The sequence below is a fragment of the Nerophis ophidion genome, linkage group LG23 (genome assembly GCF_033978795.1).
Source record: "Nerophis ophidion isolate RoL-2023_Sa linkage group LG23, RoL_Noph_v1.0, whole genome shotgun sequence".
Lineage (NCBI taxonomy): Eukaryota > Metazoa > Chordata > Actinopteri > Syngnathiformes > Syngnathidae > Nerophis > Nerophis ophidion.
In genome coordinates this window covers 32053936-32075296 of record NC_084633.1, presented here as the reverse complement: position 1 = coordinate 32075296, position 21361 = coordinate 32053936, and the positions used below count along the sequence as shown (strand labels likewise).

The 21361-nt window shown below is 37.4% G+C and overlaps 1 protein-coding gene and 1 pseudogene across 1 annotated transcript in view; one reads left to right on the top strand and one right to left on the bottom strand.

Moving 5' to 3' along the window:
• LOC133541814 (homeobox protein Dlx4a-like) overlaps window positions 1-21361 on the top strand; it is a 110836-nt pseudogene that overhangs the window by 57952 nt on the left and 31523 nt on the right.
• LOC133541078 (homeobox protein Dlx3b-like) overlaps window positions 1-21361 on the bottom strand; it is a 53995-nt gene that overhangs the window by 16987 nt on the left and 15647 nt on the right. Inside the window, exon 2 of the mRNA XM_061884165.1 lies at window positions 3913-4097. Coding sequence (XP_061740149.1) covers window positions 3913-4097 — 185 coding nt within the window. The remainder of the gene's footprint in view (window positions 1-3912; window positions 4098-21361) is intronic.

Below are 21361 nucleotides of genomic sequence, written 5' to 3'. Positions count from 1 at the left end.
TTACGACCGCCAGACAATTCTGGATGTGGATAGATCGGGCCGTTTTGGACTGAATGACGCGTGTTTGCTAGACCGGCTGGCTAGCATGGGAATACTTTGCCGGCTACATCCAGCGGCCTGTGAAGCAGCGGAGTATTTGTGTTGTCTGTCTATTTATGAATAATGCAGACGAGGAGTGTTGGCTGAGTTCTTAACGTTTGCTTTCAGAGCGTGCATATCACAACATACAAGATGCCGTCATGGCAACACACAACCTTTACCGGGCGACCGCGCATGCTCGTCACTCCTGTCGCATGCTGGGTAGGGTAGTTCTTTTTTCCCTGGCTCATAACATCACAATATAGTACCATGTATACATTTAAGTGTATATATACATATACATACATATATATATACATACGTACATACATACATATATACATACATGTATACTCACACACATATATACTTATATATAAACACATATATATATATATATATATATATATATATATATACACATACATACATACATACATACGTACATATATACATACATAAATACATACATATATACCCACTAGGGGTGTAACGGTACGTGTATTTGTATTGAACCGTTCCGGTACGGGGATTTCGGTTCGGCACACGGGTGTACCGAACGAGTTTGTAAGCAAAAGTCCTCACAAGCTGCTCTGCTTTCTGCCTCTGTCTCCTACACAGCACCCAGCATTTACCAACCCACACAACTGTTTGATTGGTTAGATACAAAGCCAATCAGCAGTGCGAATTCAGATCGATGTAACAGCCAATCAGCAGTGCGTATTCAGAGCGCATGTATTCAATGCTTCAGCGTCGAGCAGACAGGTGTTTAGCAGGGGAGCAACGGACAGCGTACTCTCCCCAAATTATAAAAAACACTTCCCAGTCACAACTACTACTAACCTCACTATGAGCCCGTTGACCTTCTAGAAACTCGCAGTTCTGGCTTGAGGTGAAGGCTAATTAGCTTTTAGCATAACGTTAGCTCATTTTGCTGTGTGTGTGTGTGTGTGTGTGTGTGTGTGTGTTGTGTGAGTGTGTGTGTATGTGTGTGTGTGTGTGTTAGGGGCAGCAAAGCCCTGTCTGCCTGTTATTACATTGAACTCTATGGTGTTCAGGGATGATAGTCTCTCCAATTGCTGTTGTACTATTTTTCAAGCTATAGTTATATTAATCATTATTAATGTAGCAGCCTAGTTTTGAATGGCAGGGTCCCTGTTATCACATGTTGACAAAAATATAACATTTACATAATAAAAGTCACCTACAGGCTTCCCAAATGCTGTAATAAATTAAGCATGATGAGTTGACTTGAAACTGTTTAATGTTGCACTTTTTATATGTAGAACAAAGGTTTATTTAATCAAAGCAACAACTTGAGGCAGTTTAATGTGGATTAATGTGGGCAGAATGATTATAGCGTTCCCAATGTTAAAAGGATAAAGCCATTGTTTACAAATTTAGTAAATAAATAACCAAAAAATTTAGATTTTGTTGTTTTCTTACTGTACCAAAAATGAACCGAACCGTGACCTCTAAACCAAGGTACGTACGAAACCAGAATTTTTGTGTACCATTACACCCCTAATACCCACATATATATATATATATATATATATATATATATATATATATATATATATATATATATATATATATATATATATATATATATATATATATATATATGTATGTGTGTGTGTGTGTGTGTGTGTTAATGCGTGTGCGGGCATGCGTGTGCATATATATATATATATATATATATATATATATATATATATATATACACATACATACATATTCATACGTACATACATACATACATATATATATATATATATATATATATACATACAGAAATACATACAAATTTCCCCACATACATACATATGTATATCTATACTTACATATACATATGTACTTATATATATATATATATATATATATATATATATATACTTACATATATTTATAAATATACTTAAATATATATACATACGTATATATATATATACATACATACATACATATATATGTATATACACACATAAATACTTATATATATACACATACATACATGCACACATATATATATATATATATATATACTGTATCTATGTGTATACATATATACACACACATACTTACAGTATATATATATATATATATATATATATATATATATATATATACACACACACACACAGGTATATACAGTATATATAAAAGTTATAACAGTATATATATATGTATATATATATATATAAAACTGTTAATTGTAATAATTCAAATATCGTTATAAGTGCTTCCTAACAGACTGCAATCTATTTGTAGTGGTAGAAGTTGTAAGGTAATTACATCATTCTCCGTGACGCATTTGAGTGGAATTTTTATGAGCGCTGTATGAGACAGTAATATTGTTGTGTTAGACAGTAAACAAATACCTTTAAACATACAAACGACAATTTCCCCATTAATTTGAGCGAGGATGTAAGGTTCGTGTTTGAGGATATTGATAGCGACGGACTACAAAAAAAAAAAAGATTAAAAAAAAAAAAGTTTAAAAAAAAACGCGATTGCATTGGGACGGATTCCGATGTTTTTAGACACATTTACTAGGTGAATTCTGGGAAATCCCTTATCTTTCTATTGTGTTGATAGTGTTTTAGTGAGTTAAATAGTACCTGATAGTCGGAAGGGTGTCTCCACGGATGTCTTGATGCGCAGTGTCTCAGGGGAGTCGACGGCAGCTATGGACGGCACAAGCTCAGCTTTTCTCCGGTAAGAACTGACTTTTTAACCACAATTTTCTCACCGAAACCTGCTGATTGACATTTGGTAGGGATCCATGTTGGCTTGACCGCGCTCTGATCCATAGGAAAGTTTCACCTCCAGGAATTTTAAACAAGGAATCACCGTGTGTTTGTGTGGCTAAAGGCTAAAGCTTCCCAACTCCATCTTTCTACTGTGACTTCTCCAATATTAATTGAACAAATTGTAAAAGATTCAGCAACACAGATCTCCAAAATACTGTGTAATTATGCCGTTAAAGCAGACGACTTTTAGCTGAGTGTGTGTGCAGCGCTCATATTTCCTTAAAACCCGTGACGTCTTGCGTACACGTCATCCTTACACAACATTTTCAAGATGAAACTCCCGGGAAATTTGAAATTCTAATTTAGTAAACTAAAAAGGCCATATTGGCATGTGTTGCAATGTTAATATTTCATCATTGATATATAAACTATCAGACTGCGTGGTGGGTAGTAGTGGGTTTCAGTAGGCCTTTAAGGCAACGGGAGTTGTGTAAATCCTTCAGGGAGATATGTCGGATATTTGATTTGTTTTTTTAAGGGAGATAATTACCCTCCCTGGTAATTAATCACAATTATCAAAGAGTAATTCTATTAGTATTTTTTTGATCAAGTAACAAGTAACTATAATTTATTACTTTTTAAAAGTAATTTTCCCAAAACTGCAAACTCATTCATTCACTCACAAGATGAACTGTTAAAATAACATAGTCAACAAAACCAGCAGGACCAGAAATAAACTGGCCAACCTGTTTTGATTCTTGAGATGAAAAGGTATGAATATTTGATGAAAGTATTATAATTGGACCGGCCAATATGAGGAATTATGATGTCACACCAAAAAATCCAATACCATAAAAAATAGCTCTGATAACTGATATTGCGGTAAAATTACCCTTGCTGTGCTGTAGGTGGGTAAGGGTGAGGGAATCAAGTGCTCCTTTCCGCCTACTTACGCACTGTGAGGCTGTCGTAGACCTACCCCAAAACAAACATGGCGTCGAGCGTGTGGGAATTCTTCCCTGTATAAATGATAAAATGGCCATACAGATGTCGCCGGTTGTCGTGTGGGTGGCCTCACCTGTGTCTGTGTCAGACCCAACTGTGCCGCAAGCTCCGCCCTCTCCGGTAGGGCCAGGTACTGGGCGGACTGGAATCTCCTCTGCAGGACGGCCAGCTGGTAGCTGGAGTAAATAGTCCGGGGCTTCCGCACTTTCTTCGGCTTCCCGTTGACCATCCGCACCTCCATTTCCGGTTCTTCTTTCACTGTAAGAGGACACTTCTCGTGAAATCGGTTCATGTCATGAAAAAAATATATATTTTAAGTTATCACTATGTTAATTTTCTAAACTTTACTTCTTCTCTGAAGTTCTATGCGGAACCCGTTAAAAATGACGCCACATGGAGGGGGTGAACATACCGTATTTCCTTGAATTGCCGCAGGGCATATAGTATGCGCCTGCCTTAAATTATTGCCGGGTCAAACTCGCTTCGCAAAATAATTAGCGCATGCTTAGTATTACTGCCCAGTCAAACTCATGACGTCACGAGTGACACTTCCCCTGTCATCATTTTCAAAATGGAGGAGGCTAATTTTAATACCGGTAATTTGAAATCGCATAAAGGGAAGAAGATTAAGAGCTATTCAGTAGGATTTAAGGTCCAAGATTACATTACATTCAATTTTTTACTGCATGCCTTTGGTAAGTGCCGTAGTGAGAAGAGGTTTTAAAATAATTAGCGCATGCTTACTTTTACCGCATGCCTTTGGTAAGCGCAGGAATGAGAAGAGGTTTTAAATTAATTAGCGCCCCTGCGGCAATTCAAGGAAATACGGTAAGCGAGTATTGACATGACCAAAATCAAAACTGTAACTAGCCGTTGTCTGCAATTTTGCCAGCAATATAAAAAGAATGCGCAATAATTAAGGATTTTTGAAACTACTACAGTTTTTTCTCAATGTGTGCCTATTAGGGTTGTACGGTAAACTGGTACTAGTATAGTACCGCGATACTAATGAATCATATTCGGTACTATACCGCCTCTAAAAAGTACCCAGCGGGAAGCAAACAGGTGGATCTACACATGACATCCACTGTAATGATACCAAGTACAGTAGCATATCTAGTTGATACTACTATGATTACATCAATATTTTTTAGCATCACCAAAAAAAAAAAATTATATTATCTTTATAAATTCAGGAAATATGTCCTTGGACAACTGGTACTAGTATAGTACCGCGATACTAATGAATCATATTCGGTACTATACCGCCTCTAAAAAGTACCCCGGAGGAAACAAACACATAATAATAATAATAATGGATTAGATTTATATCGCGCTTTTCTATTGTTAGATACTCAAAGCGCTCACAGAGAAGTGGGAACCCATCATTCATTCACACCTGGTGGTGGTAAGCTACATCAGTAGCCACAGCTGCCCTGGAGTAGACTGACGGAAGTGTGGCTGCCAGTCTGCCCCTACGGCGCCTCCAGTGTGAGCGGCACCGGGGGCAAGGGTGAAGTGTCCTGCCCAAGGACACAACAGCAGCGATTTGGATGTCAGTAGGTGGGAAGCGAACCTGCAACCCTCAGGTTTCTGGCACGGCCGCTCTACCCACTACGCCATGCCGCCCCACACATGACATCCACTGTAATGATACCAAGTACAGGAGCATATCTAGTCGATACTACTATGATTACATCAATATTTTTTAGCATCACAAAAAAAAAAAAAAAGAAAAAAAAAATGTATATTATCTTTATAAATTAAGGAAATATGTCCCTGGACACATGGGAACTTAAATGATGACCATTGTATGATCCTGTAACTACTTGGTATCGGATTGATACCAAAATTTGGGGTATCATCCAAAACTAATGTAAAGTATCCAAACAACAGAAAAATAAGTAATTATTACATTTTAACAGAAGTGTAGACAGAACATGTTAAAAAAGAAAGTAACCATATATTAACAGTAAATGAAGAAGTAGATTATTAATTCATTGTCTACCACTTGACCTTAATATTGACCCAATAATAAAAAGATAAATGACACAATATGTTACTACATACGTCTGCAGACTAATTAGGAGACTTTGTTTGTTTACTTACTACTAAAAGACAAGTTGTTTAGTATGTTCATTATTTTATTTCACGACAAAATTGGAACAGGAAACATTTATTTGATGTACCGTAAGATTTTTTTGTATAAATAAAGTCAATAATGCCTCGTTCTGTGGTCCCCTTTATTTAGAAAAGTATCAAAAAGTATCAAAATACAATTTGGTACCGGAACCAAAATAATGGTATTGGGACAACCCAAGTGCATATTTTTATCTAGATTTTTTTTTCTTAACCTTTATTTACAGAGGAATATCCCATTGGGATTAGGATCACATCAAAAAAGATTAACAATGATCAACTTTTGGCGGAATATAGAGCTTTGAATACTATTGTGATAGCATGATAAAGCAATTTGATGACATGTTCTCGCTGGGTCCCACAATTCTGATGGCAACAAGGGAACGAACGCATCCTTAAAAACAATATAGCATTCATAATTAGGGGCTAATGTCCCTCCACAGTGCAAAGCCAAATAAAGTCAGTAATACTTGCCTGCATGGTGACAAATAAACTACAGTATTTTTCTCACAAGCACCACACACAAGGAGGATATGCTAACAGCAAGCTCGAGCTTTTGAAGGTGGGCCAGAATCCGTCCTGTATATGGTCGATACTACAGTGATTAGGTCGATATCTTTTGTCCTTTTTTTTTTATTGTTTACAAACTCTTGAAATAAGTCACAGGACACAGGAGGGCTTTAAGGGCAACAACCAAAATATTTACATCAGAGCCAAGAATAGAAAATCATTAATCTTTTCAATCAATCAATCAATCAATCAATGTTTACTTATATTGCCCTAAATCACTAGTGTCTCAAAGGGCTGCACAAACCACTACGACATCCTCGGTAGGCCCACATAAGGGCAAGGAAAACTCACACCCAGTGGGACGTCGGTGACAATGATGACTATGAGAACCTTGGAGAGGAGGAAAGCAATGGATGTCGAGCGGGTCCAACATGATACTGTGAAAGTTCAATCCATAATGGATCCAACACAGTCGCGAGAGTCCAGTCCAAAGCGGATCCAACACAGCAGCGAGAGTCCCGTTCACAGCGGAGCCAGCAGGAAACCATCCCAAGCGGAGGCGGATCAGCAGCGCAGAGATGTCCCCAGCTGATACACATGCAAGCAGTACATGGCCACCGGATCGGACCGGACCCCCTCCACAAGGGAGAGTGGGACATAGAATAAAAAGAAAAGAAACGGCAGATCAACTGGTCTAAAAAGGGAGTCTATTTAAAGGCTAGAGTATACAAATGAGTTTTAAGGTGAGACTTAAATGCTTCTACTGAGGTGGCATCTCGAACTGTTACCGGGAGGGCATTCCAGAGTACTGGAGCCCGAACGGAAAACGCTCTATAGCCCGCAGACTTTTTTTGGGCTTTGGGAATCACTAATAAGCCAGAGTCCTTTGAACGCAGATTTCTTGCCGGGACATATGGTACAATACAATCGGCAAGATAGGATGGACCTAGACCGTGTAGTATTTTATACGTAAGTAGTAAAACCTTAAAGTCACATCTTAAGTGCACAGGAAGCCAGTGCAGGTGAGCCAGTACAGGCGTAACGTGATCAAACTTTCTAGTTTTTTTCAAAAGTATAGCAGCCGCATTTTGTACCAACTGTAATCTTTTAATGCTAGACATGGGGAGACCCGAAAATAATACGTTACAGTAGTCGAGGCGAGACGTAACAAACGCATGGATAATGATCTCAGCGTCTTTAGTGGACAGAATGGAGCGAATTTTAGCGATATTACGGAGATGAAAGAAGGCCGTTTTAGTAACGCTTTTAATGTGTGCCTCAAAGGAGAGGGTTGGGTCAAAGATAATACCCAGATTCTTTACCGTGTCGCCTTGTTTAATTGTTTGTTTGTCAAATGATAGAGTTGTATTATTAAATAGAGTTCGGTGTCTAGCAGGACCGATAATCAGCATTTCCGTTTTTTTGGCGTTGAGTTGCAAAAAGTTAGCGGACATCCATTGTTTAATTTCATTAAGACACGCCTCCAGCTGACTACAATCCGGCGTGTTGGTCAGCTTTAGGGGCATGTAGAGTTCGGTGTCATCAGCATAACAGTGAAAGCTAATACCGTATTTGCGTATGATGTCACCTAGCGGCAGCATGTAGATGCTGAAGAGTGCAGGGCCAAGGACCGAACCCTGGGGAACTCCACACGTTACCTTAACGTAGTCCGAGGTCACATTGTTATGGGAGACGCACTGCATCCTATCAGTAAGATAAGAGTTAAACCAAGACAGGGCTAAGTCTGACATACCAATTCGTGTTTTGATACGTTCTAATAAAATATTATGATCGACGGTATCGAAAGCAGCGCTAAGATCGAGGAGCAGCAACATAGATGACGCATCAGAATCCATCGTTAGCAATAGATCATTAGTCATTTTTGCGAGGGCTGTCTCCGTGGAGTGATTTGCCCTGAAACCGGATTGAAAGGTTTCACATAGATTGTTAGACGCTAAGTGTTCATTTAACTGCTCCGCATCAATTTTTTCGAGGATTTTTGAAATAAAGGGAAGGTGAGACACCGGTCGGTAGTTTACCATGAGGTCAAGATCGAGGTTAGGTCTTTTAAGAAGAGGATGAATAACCGCTTTTTTGAATGCTAGGGGAACAGTGCCCGAGGAGAGTGATAAGTTTATAATATTTAGCACTGATGGACCTAATAATACAAAGAGCTCCTTGATCAGTTTCCCAGGAAGAGGGTCAAGTAAACATATTGTTTGTTTTATTCCATTTACACGTTGTAACAATTCCTCTAATGTTATTTCCTCAAAACGAGAGAAACTATTTTGGAGGGCAGTATCCGCCGTATATACCATCGTATCAGTGTTAATAGAACCCAGTTGTAGCTGGGACGCATTGTCTTTAATCTCCTTTCTAATGACTTCAATTTTCTTACTAAAGAATTGCATAAAGTCATCAGCTGAGTGGGTTGAGCTACTGGAGGGGGTCCCTTGTTGGGTTAGCGATGCTACCGTACTAAACAAAAATTTAGGATCGTTTTTATTGCGGTGGATGAGATTTGAGTAATATTTAGCTTTAGCTAAGGTAAGCATGCGTTTATAAGTTATTAAACCATCACTCCATGCTTGATGGTGCACCTCAAGTTTAGTCGTGCGCCATTTGCGTTCCAGCTTTCTACATAATAATTTCTGAGCTCTAGTTTCTTCTGTAAACCACGGGGTACGCTTTTTTGGAGCCTTTTTTAACCTTAGCGGTGCTATGTTATCAATGGTTTCACGCAGGGCGTCGTTAAAGTTGTTAGTGAGGTTATCAATAGAGCCCACATATTTTGGGAATGGTGCCATTACCGAGGGCAGTAGTTCAGCAAGAGTTGTCGTTGTGGCCGTATTAATGTTGCGGCTGCTATAGTGGTTATTATTATCATTAGTTTGACGAACATGCGTCTGAACCTCGAATTTTATAAGGTAATGATCGGACAATACTTTAGTATACAGGAGTATCGTAACTTTGGAAACGGTGATACCCCTGACAAGCACTAGGTCTATCGTATTACCGTTGCGATGCGTGGGTTCATTTATTATTTGTGTGAGACCACAGCTATCAATTATAGTTTGGAGCGCTACGCACGGTGGGTCCAATGGGGTATTCATATGGATATTAAAGTCCCCCATTATGATTATATTATCGGCATGTGTCACTAGATCAGCAACGAACTCTGAGAATTCATTGATAAAGTCCGAATAAGGCCCTGGGGGGCGGTAGATAACAGCCATGTGTAGAGGGAGCGGTGTGACAGACTTCATAGTAAGCACCTCAAACGATTTATATTTATCATTTATGTTAGGACTAAGGTTAAAGTTTTCGTTGTATATTAGTGCGACCCCCCCCCCCCACCCCTTTTAAGCGGACGGGCAATATGTGCATGTGTAAAGTTAGGAGGACATGCCTCATTTAGCGCAAAAAAGTCGTTTGGTTTAAGCCAGGTTTCGCTGAGACCGATGACGTTAAGATTGTTGTCTCTGATAATATCATTAACTAACAACGTTTTGGGAGACAATGATCTTATGTTTAAAAAACCTATATTATAGGTAGTGGGCTGTTTTAGGGAATTTTTGATCAAATTATCCGTAGTAGCAATATTAATAATGTTGTGTTTATTATGCCCAGTGCATTTAGTATAATTACGACCATATCTAGGAATTGATACGACGGGAATTTTCCGGTTGTTTGATTGTTGCTTTGATAAACTGCACGCATCATGGTTAGCCACCTCAGTAACGGGGATTTTCCGATTGTTTGTTTGTTGCTTTGATAAACTGCACGCATCATAGTTAGCCACCTCGGTAAAACACATGTCCAACTCTGAAACACTCAAAGCAGAAAAAACTTGTTCTAATTTAACTGACTCCTTACCCAGACCAGTAGTCTCGCATCTTCCATTTAAATGCGAATGCAGGATGGAGGGAAGTGGTGTTCTGTGGGGATTAGCCTTCTGCTTTGTTTTTAGCCCCGCTCGACATCCGCGTTTCCGATCACACCGCTGGCGTCTGCTCCGTAGACGGCCCCCGCTGCTACTAGACTCCGCTGCTTCACAGGCCGCTGGATGTAGCCGCCGAATTATTCCCATGCTAGTTAGCACGTTTAGCACGCACGCGTCTATCAATTGTTACACTTTCATCCTTTTATTTGTCTAATTATAATTGCTATCAAAAATGATCTGGAATATTTAAAGTACAGTATCAATATCAGCATTGGTAGGACCAATACTGCCGCTGTAACTGCTTGGTATTGGATCGATACCCAAACTTGTAGTATCACCCAAAACTAATGTAAAAGATGCAAACAACAGAGGAATACGTGTTTATTACATTTTAACACAAGCGTAGCGAGAACCACGTTTCAACAGAAAGGAACCATATATCAACGGTAAATTATCGAGTAGGTTCTTAAAGTTTTCAGAAAATAATACAACTGGAAATGACACAAAATGTTACCACAAGTCAGCAGCCAAATAAGGAGCCTTTGTAACACATTTTGAAATGCTTTTATTAAAATTGATATACCAAATAATATATCTTGATACTGTATTTATCATTATTGCAATGTTACGGTAAGTTAAAGTACCAATGATTGTAACACATACTAGGTGTGGCAAAATTATTCTCTGCATTTGACCCATCACCCTTGATAACCCCCTGGGAGGTGAGGGGAGCAGTGGGCAGCAGCGGTGCCGCGCCCGGGTATCATTTATGGTGATTTAACCTCCAATTTACAACCCTTAATGCTGAGTGCCAAGCAGAGAGGTAACGGGTCCCATTTTTATAGTCTTTGGTATGAATCGGCCGGGATTTGAACTTACGACCTACCGTTCTCAGGGCGGACACTCTTGCATACTGTGATATAGATTTCAAGCCACATCGCCCATCCATAAATGAAATCAAGAATCTCTTTTGGTGCATTCTTTAATTGCTGTGATAGAGGGTAATAAATCCATGCTTTTATTTTTAAGCTTACTTTGCACTAAACAGGAAGTAACAATGTGCATGCATTAATAGTAGGTATGTTGTTGTGTCACGCCGCTTAGTGTCGACACACGTCAACATAAACAGACCCATTCCTCATAGAAATGATTGCATCATATATCAACATAAGCGTGTATCTCCATGTCGACTAAAACAGGCACTTTTTCATAATACTAAGAACACAGGGGCTGTCCACTGTCTTCTCCTCACGCTTCACACAATAAAAGCAGCTTTAAATGGGTCCCCACGGAGAAGGCTCCACAGCAGAGACGTAGCACAGAAATAGCCGTGGCTGCTACAACTCCTACATTTCAAAGAAAATTCCACCAGCACTCTCAACTTATAATTTTGGTCTGAGTGTCCCACACAGTCAGGGAGGGAGATGGAGATTTATTGCTGCTTTTCATGTTGACTGGAGAACAGCTTCTATACATACATCGCTCCCATTGAGTGGCCATAGCATGACTCTTGCATCACTTTTTAACGTACTGGCTTTTCCTGAGGTAGATCAGTTTTGTTTAGATACATAATATTACATATATACTATATATATATATATATGTATATATATATATATATATATATATATATATATATATATATAGTACATATATATACACACACACATATACTGTATATATACACACACATATATGTACAAATATATACATACATTTATATATACATACCTACATAGATATTTATACATACCTACATCCATATATATATACATACATACATATTTATACATACCTACATACATATATACATACCTACATACATATATATATATACATACATACCTACATACATATATATACGTACATACATACATACATACATATACGCACATACATACATACATACATATACGTACATACATACATACATACATACATATACTTACATACATACATACATATATTCACATACATATATGTATATATATATGTATAAATAGATATACACATACATATATAAATATATACATACATACACATCTAGATATATAAATACATATATACATATCCATACATATACAGTATATATAAATATATACATTTATACATATCCATACATATACAGTATATGTAAATATATACATTTATATGTATATATATATATATATATATAAATATATATATATATATATATGGGTATGTACTGTATGTATATATTTATATATGTGTATATATATAAATATATATATATATATATATATATATGTGTGTATATATATATACATATATATACATATATATATGTGTATGTGTATATTTTTTTTATTTGGCTGGGTCAAAAAACATTATACAGTAGCTGAGCTTTGAAGTATTACATAGCTTTGCATGGATAAGTAAGTGAACTGTTTAGTTGTTTGCACAAACGGCGAAATCAAGTAAATATAATTACCCTAAATTCCGGACTACAGGCCGCTACTTTTTTTTCTATGCTTTGAATCCTGCGGCTTTTAAGACGGAGCGGCTAATTTATGGATTTTTCTTCGCGGACGACAATAATAGAAATAATTTTAATAATAAAAACAAGTAAAAACACTGACAGGGTGTTTCATTCGTTGTGCTATGGTACCATATTTTAGACAAATTCGCTCATTGTAGGGGCTGCAGTGTTTTTTCATTAATCAGTGGCGCTTTTTTTTTTTCCAGAGTGCTGGTTAGTCTTCTAGCCGTCCATAGCGTTTCTGCTCGTATGGATTCTTCACTCATTACGCCAATCAACGTTTGTAAGTTTGACAGTATCCGAAACTGAAACTATAAGTTGTCCCATGTGTGACATCTACAGGAATGTTTTCATGTATATACTTCTACATGCATTAGTAATGTAATCAAGCTAGCGTTGTTAGCATTAGCTAAAATGTTCACAAGTGTCTGTGTTAGTATTATAAACTTACAAAGGCAAACTCTTTGTATTGTGTCAGTTTCACAAATGTGTCAGTAAATTCACCAAAACGTCACCGTAGACTTATTGAGTCTGTTTAGGCGATAACTTGTATTTTGTTTGATCAGCCCTTGTGTTAGCTCTGATATATATAGCTCCCGGTTTGTAGCGTGCACAAAAAACCAAAATGTACGTCTTCAATTCCTCTTGCACGGCCGGACGGATATGCTTCTTACTATCTAAAAAAACGAGAAAAAACAAAAACTTCTGACTGCGATTTGACCGCGAGACAGCTTTTCTCTTAACAACAAATATCGTCACTAGGGTGGTATGGTATACCTTTACTAATAAAGTACCACGGCACTATCCATCCATCCATCCATTTTTCTACCGCTTATTCCCTTTCGGGGTCGCGGGGGGCGCTGGCGCCTATCTCAGCTACAATCGGGCGGAAGGCAGGGTACACCCTGGACAAGTCGCCACCTCATCGCAGGGCCAACACAGATAGACAGACAACATTCACACTCACATTCACACACTAGGGCCAATTTAGTGTTGCCAATCAACCTATCCCCAGGTGCATGTCTTTGGAAGTGGGAGGAAGCCAGAGTACCCGGAGGGAACCCACGCATTCACGGGCACTAATGAATTAAAAATAATACTATACTGTCTCTGAATAATACCGGTACTTTTTTTTCTTAACGGACATAACGGTGAGCTGTTGTCACGTCGTGAAATTGCTGTTAAGGCGCATTCAAGGCAACGCCCACGCATGGAGTACTTACAAGCAGAAACAGTGTGAAGACAGAAGAGGGAGATTGGATGCATTTTGATTTAAAAACTAACAATAGAGGTGAAGATATAAACACTGAAGCGCCATTGTGCAGGCGGTGCTTCAAAACAGGGCTATCTAGCTAACAGCTCACATCTATCCGCAGTTTGCAGTGTTTGCCTACTTCTAAATCACAAATCCTCACCTCCATGGTGACAAATAAAGTACATTTCTTACAGGTATCATCCTCGCAGGACGAGGACATTCTTTACTACACACCCCAGGAGGATACAATAGTTAACCGCTAACCGCTAACAGCAAGCTCGCGCTCCCGAATGTTAACAAAATCCATCAGCAGATCTACATTGACTGTAACGATACCAAGTTCAAGAGCTGTGTATAGTCGATACTATAATGATTACAACAATATTTTTTATTATCACAAAATATTTTGTCTTTTTTTATTGTATATTAGGTCAGAAAATATATCCCTGGACACAGAAGAAATGTAATGATCCTGTAACTACTTGGTATTGGACTGATACCAACATTTGTAATATCACCTAAAACTAAAGTAAAGTATCAAACAACAGAAGAAAAAGTTATTGTAACATTTCAACAGAGGTGTAGATATAACATGTTCAAATGGAAAGTAAGCAGATAACGTATTAACAATAAATGAACAAGTAGATTAATAATCAATGTTCTATTGCTTGTCACTCAGAATTTTGACCGAATGAGAAATAACACAATATGTTACTGCATACGTCAGCTGCCAAATTAGAGCCTGTTTGCTTACTTACTAATAGAGAAGTTGTCTAGTATGTTCACTATCTTATTTAATGACAAAATTTATCTTGAATTGCAATAAAGAAAAAAGCATGTCTAATGCATCAAAAGATTTTGTCAAAATAAAGCCAATAATGACCTTTTTTAGGTCCCTTTTATTTTGAAATGTATTAAAAAGTATCAAAATACATTTTGGTGCCGGTACCAAAATATTGGTATCGGGACAACCCTAATCATCACATTTTAATCTCACGACAGCTGGTGCGGAAAACGCAGATGTTAGTTCTGTTTGTTGTTTGCGAGCCCTCGGCTTGATGCATGCACATAGCACTCAATGCGCGGTTCCAATTCCTCGTGCACATCCAGACTGATATGCTCTTGACAAAATACAAGTTTTTTGAAGAAATATTGTCACGTTTTAATCTCGCGAGATCTCGTCACTCCTCGACTATGTCAGTTGCTATTAATCCTTATTCTTTAAATTGGTTTGCCACTTGCTCAAAGCTACATTTTTCAAACCAAAAATATAACAATAAACACCACTGGTCAGTTCATGTTACAAATAGTGGTTTAATTGTTGTATAGTTTTCACAATTCAAAAACGATATTTTTCCGATTCAAAAGGATTCTGTATTCATTCAATACATAGGATTTCAGCAGGATCTACCAGTCTGCTCACATGCAAGCAGAGTAGTAGATTAAAAAAAAAAAGTTTTTATAATTGTAAAGGACAAGGTTTTATCAACTAATTGCAATAATGTAAATTTGTTTTAACTATAAAACGAACCAAAAATATGACTTATTTTATCTTTGTGAAAACATTGGACACAGTGTGTTGTCAAGCTTATGACATGCGATGCAAGTGTAAGCCACTGGGACACTATTGTTCTTTTTATTTTTATAAATGTAAAATGATAATGTCAATGAAGGATTTTTAATCACTGCTATGCTGAGATTATAACTAATATTGATACTGTTGTTGATAATATTCATTTTTGTTTCAACACTTTTGGTTTGTTCTGTGTCGTGTTTGTGTCTCCTTTCACTTGCTCTGTTTATTGCAGTTCTGAGTGTTGCTGGGTCAGGTTTGGTTTTGGAATTGGATTGCATTTTTATGGTATTGCTGTGTATTGGTTTGTTGGATTGATAAAAAAAAATAAAAAAAATTTGAAAAATAAAATATAAAATACATTTTTTTTTAAATGAGAATCGATTCTCAATCGCACAACATGAGATTCGCGATTTCTATTCGAATCGTTTTTTTCCCACATCCCTAATATATATATATACATACAGTATATATATATATATATATATATATACATACACAAACACATACATATATCCACACACATATACATGTATACACACATATATATACGCACACACACATATATATGCACACACATATACATATATACATACACACACATATGTAATTATATATATATACACACACACACACACACACATAAATACACACAAACATTTATATATATACATATATATCTATATATATATATATATATATATATATATATATATATATATATATATATATATATATATACCTACATACCTATTTGTCTGGGGGTGTTGCTGCAAGCCTTGCGTGATAAGAAGCCTGCGTTGGTGGATGATTCAAAGACCGAGGCTGACTGACATGTCGTGACACCTGATGTACTGCGTGGCTGAGGGCCAAAGTCCCCCGGAGCCATTTGCAGTGCTCCCGACTGGAATGTCAGAAAAACAGTGCACCAGTCTGTCGAGTTTGCGTTTCTTCAAGTAATTCACACAGAGATGACTTACCAGCTCAAAAACCGCTGAAGGACGATGTTTTTGAGCCTTGTGGAGAAGGACGTGGTGAGTTCAAGTGTTCAACCATGGGCCATATTGTTTGAAAAAAATCCAAAATAAATTGTAATAGTCTCTATTCTCTACATTGCAGGTCTACATTGGTATCAAAATAAATCTGTTTATTATAGATATGAAAATGTAGATACTGTATAACAGTAAACGCCGCTTTATCATCGCATTTTAGCGGAAGACGAATGATACTTACACCATTGGAACATCTAAGTGTAAGCTTTCCAGCTAGGCTAAGTTTGTCACCCTAGTCTTTTGTTCGCTTATGTCCGACATTTAAGTGCCTGTGGTTTGAATTGTCTGCAGTTTTCCTAAAAATCGGTTATGTTTATCTTGTAAAGGCCTGTCATTTAGTTACATGGACATGTGTTTATTGAGACTGAACAATTACCATAGCAACACAGACACTAAAATGTAGCTGACCGAGTAGACCTCTGCCAAGAGGTCTGTAATTAACTGTTAACAAAAGTGAAAAAAGATTGTATTGGATTTGTGTTTAGTCAACAATCTACTTTCTGGTCCATGGAGAAAAAGCTGATGGCGAGTGCCATTGTGATTTCAGGAAGTTGGTCTCTTGATACCTAGTGTTTCGCATATTTTTATTTCTTTATTTGTGTCAGTCATATAAATTTGATGCTATCTGGCCGCCATTACTCATAAACATACCTTTGCACACCAAGTCTGCCAGAGAATAAGAAGACACAGCAGAAGGGATCAGTGTTGCCATCGTACTAACAATGTCCCTATTTCTAGCAAACAATCAGACCCTTCTAGATTGTTTTTCTTTTTTTTGTTTGTTTTTTCAAAAAAGTGACAAACATAGCATCTTGTTTTTGTGTTATTTGAGAGTTTTGAACATGGAAATATGTATAAAATGATCACACGTTCAAATGTTGATTACCTGTGATAATCAGAGTTGATTACTTGCTTGCCTAGTTTAAATTATCTTTTAAAAAGACCCCGGTATTTGGAAACAAATGCTATTCTATTGTCAGGAACCTTATTCAATGTTGTACCACAATTATTTGCTCCAGCAAGTTTTATCTAAAACCAGTCAGGTGTATTTTGAAGTGAAGTTTGCCAGTCTTCCCACTCATCTTTCCACTGACGTATATGCATTGATTTGTTGACCATGTAGCCCTACAGGTTAACGGCGCTAGCGCGCTCAAAACTAATAACCGGATTAATCTGTGTTTACACAGAATTAATGCAATCATTTAATGTGATTAATTGCATGCATCATCTTCGACAGTCTTTTTTTTCTTTTTTTTAATTAAATCAACATAAAAATATACAAGATACACTTTCAATTAGAGCATCAACCCAGCCCCCCAAAAAACCCATCCCTCCCCCATTCACACTCATCCACACCCACTCACACAAAAAACGTTTTTTTCTTTCTGCTACCAAAATTCTGGTTCCCACAACATATATAGTACTGTCTGCAAGGGACACAGTCCCTGAAACACACATGATTGTGTGTGCCGCAGGTCCACTAACATTATCATTAATTACTATTTTTGATGTAATTGTTTTGTATTATTTTACTTTCCTTTTTATCCACAAAAAAGGTTTTGACATGTACATGTCCCACGTAATGAACCACACATTTTTTTTTTTTGTAGATAATCTACCAACATTATTACCATTGACATGTAATGTAACCTGCATGCAAAGAACTCGGAGAATGTTTCCCATTTGGCAACTCTACCCTGTGGCCACGCCCTCTCGGGTAATACTCCTGTTGTTTTGATCTCTGTTCAAAATTGAGTGGTTGTCAAACATTTTTCAGCAAACTCAGCTCTCCAAATACCACCATAATGACCAACATTAAAATACAATAGCGTAGTAGGCCCACGTATCCATTAAAAACGAGGCCGAGGGGATATTTTTGGCCACTGTAACATTAAACACAACACACAAACATCTTCAACAATGATATCCATATGCAGTACACATTTACAGACGTGTTTGGCTTACCGCTGGTTGGAGGACAGTATGCGAGTCACTGCTCTCCAACCGCAACTGGTTTGGAACGAACAGTGTTCGGATTGTAATCATCCGAATATGATTAGCAGCAAAGTGGAGAGCCGTCAACGTTGTGGCTCGGAGAGCTAGTAAGCTAGCTCGATGATTAGCCAACTAGCTACTCAAATATGTTCATAATGTATTCTTATTCATATACTTTTCAAATATTCTTGTAATTACACCATATTTTCGGTATATTACATGGAATTTTTACCTGACATGTTTCGACTGTCATCTGCAGTCTTCTTCAGAAGACAGACCTAACAAGTATATCAATCATTCAATCAATCAATGTTTATTTATATAGCACTAAAACACAAGTCTCTCAAAAGGCTGCACAAGCCACAACGACATCCTTGGTTCAGAGCCCACAAAAGGGCAAGGAAAAACTCACAACCCGGTGGGACGTCAATGTAAATGACTATGAGAAACTTTCACTAATGTGAAAGTCCAGTCCATAGTGAATCTAACATAATAGTGAGAGTCCAGTCCATGGTCTACCTGATTGGCCATGCCTATAATAACAGCTGATAGGCAACAGGTCACAGTGGTCAGGCCTGAAGAAGACATGTTAGGCAAAAATTTCATCCAACATGCCAAAACAAATTCTCTGATTACAAGAACATTTAAAAAGTAGCCAACATTCTACCTCTGGGGTGTCAAACTCACGAGGGCCAGACTATTAAAATAATGGCATTATAATTAAAAAATATCTTTAGCTTGTTGTCTTTGTCTTACTTTGGCCGAAAATAGAACAAACACTTTTTGAAAATATTACAATAAAAATATAGAAAAAAAAATACCAGCAGCGGTAAAGTTTACTACTCAGTTGCCTAGTCGTTAAAGTGTCCGCCCTCAGATCGGTAGGTTGTGAGTTCAAACCCTGGCCGAGTCATACCAAAGTCTATAAAAATGGGACCCATTAACTCGGCATCAAGGGTTGGAAGTGGGGGTTAAATCACCAAAGTGATTCCCGGGCGCGGCCAACGCTGCTGCTCACTGCTCCCCTCACCTCCAAGGGGGTGATCAGGGGTGATGGGTCAAATGCAGAGAATAATTTCACCACACCTAGTATGTGTGTGTGACAATCACTGGTACTTTAACTTTAGATCCATGAAGGAAAGAAGAACGTGAATGAATGTTTATAACTGAATACATTTACATACGAATAAAAATGTGTTTTCTTTTGTATTTTGTTTTTAATATATTAAGTAATGTTTATGACAACCTTTTTCCAAAACACAATAAAGAATGTGGGACATAACAGGATAATGCATACATTTATCACTTGTTTTCAAAACGTTTACATAAAAGTGGGGCCCCATAAATTTACTGTGGGACACATTTTATGATTTGATGGGGTCACTGGGACTCCATTTTAAAAATTCTTAGCGCCAACACTGATGGGAGTATTGGTGCGTTCAAAACAGCAGCAGGCGGCTGTGGCCTGCGGGCCGGTTCTAATACCATCATCCCTGTAACGCCGGTTCGGCATCGTGGTACCGGGTTCGATTCCCTTGAGGATGCGTCAAACGAAGAACACAACAAAGGTAAGATCTAACAAATTTATTAACAAAAAGTGAGCTCTGAACAAAAACACTGGAGCTAATAAAAAGGGAAACAAAAGATGCTAGCGTGAAAGCTAGGAAATATAAAGAACTAAGATTTGGCACGATGGCACAAAAAATTAAAACAAAGATGTGAGCTAAAGATGATAACAAAGTGGCTTAGCTAATGAGCTAGCGAGAAAAACATACCTGACGTTACTTGTTGCATGTGAGCAAATTAGAGTCCCAGAAAGAATAAACAGAAGAGGCTGGCTTATAAAGGGAAGGTAATTAGCAGTGAACAGGTGTGCAGGAACCGGGAGTAACAGCTGAAACTAATAAGTAACCATGGTGATGGACTAAACGGGAAATAAACGCATCAGACTGAGAATGAGAACAAAGATGGAAACATAAACAATAATATTTGAAGATCCGAGTCACGGATCGCAACAATCCCAGGGGCTTTGACTTTGAAACATAGGCTCTAGCTTGTTTCGGTGCTTCTAATTGACTCTCCGTCCTTCAGGTAAGAGAAACAGCGATTCCCTGCAGCTGAGGCGAGCGTTAAATAAATGCTGTTTACATTGTATATTTTTTGATATTTCATTAAAAAATAGGGAAAAAAACGCGGAACAGATATATTTACCCTAAAATGAATGTTAAAAATTGGAGATTGGGTAAATCCAATCCAATCCACTTTATTTGTACAGCACATTTAAACAACAGAAATGTTTCAAAAGTACAACAATATTAAAAACAATATTCAAATATTATCCTTGGCTACACCAATGACTGAATAAAAAAACCAAACATATATAAATATAAAAGCAATACAAAAATAAAAATGATTAAAAACGAATTAAAACAATAAATAGAAATCAACATTTTTCAAACAGAATACCACAGAGGACCACATAAATCACGTAGTGTTAAAAGCCAAAGAATAAAAGTGGGTCTTAAGACGAGACTTAAAACACTCCACTGTGGGAG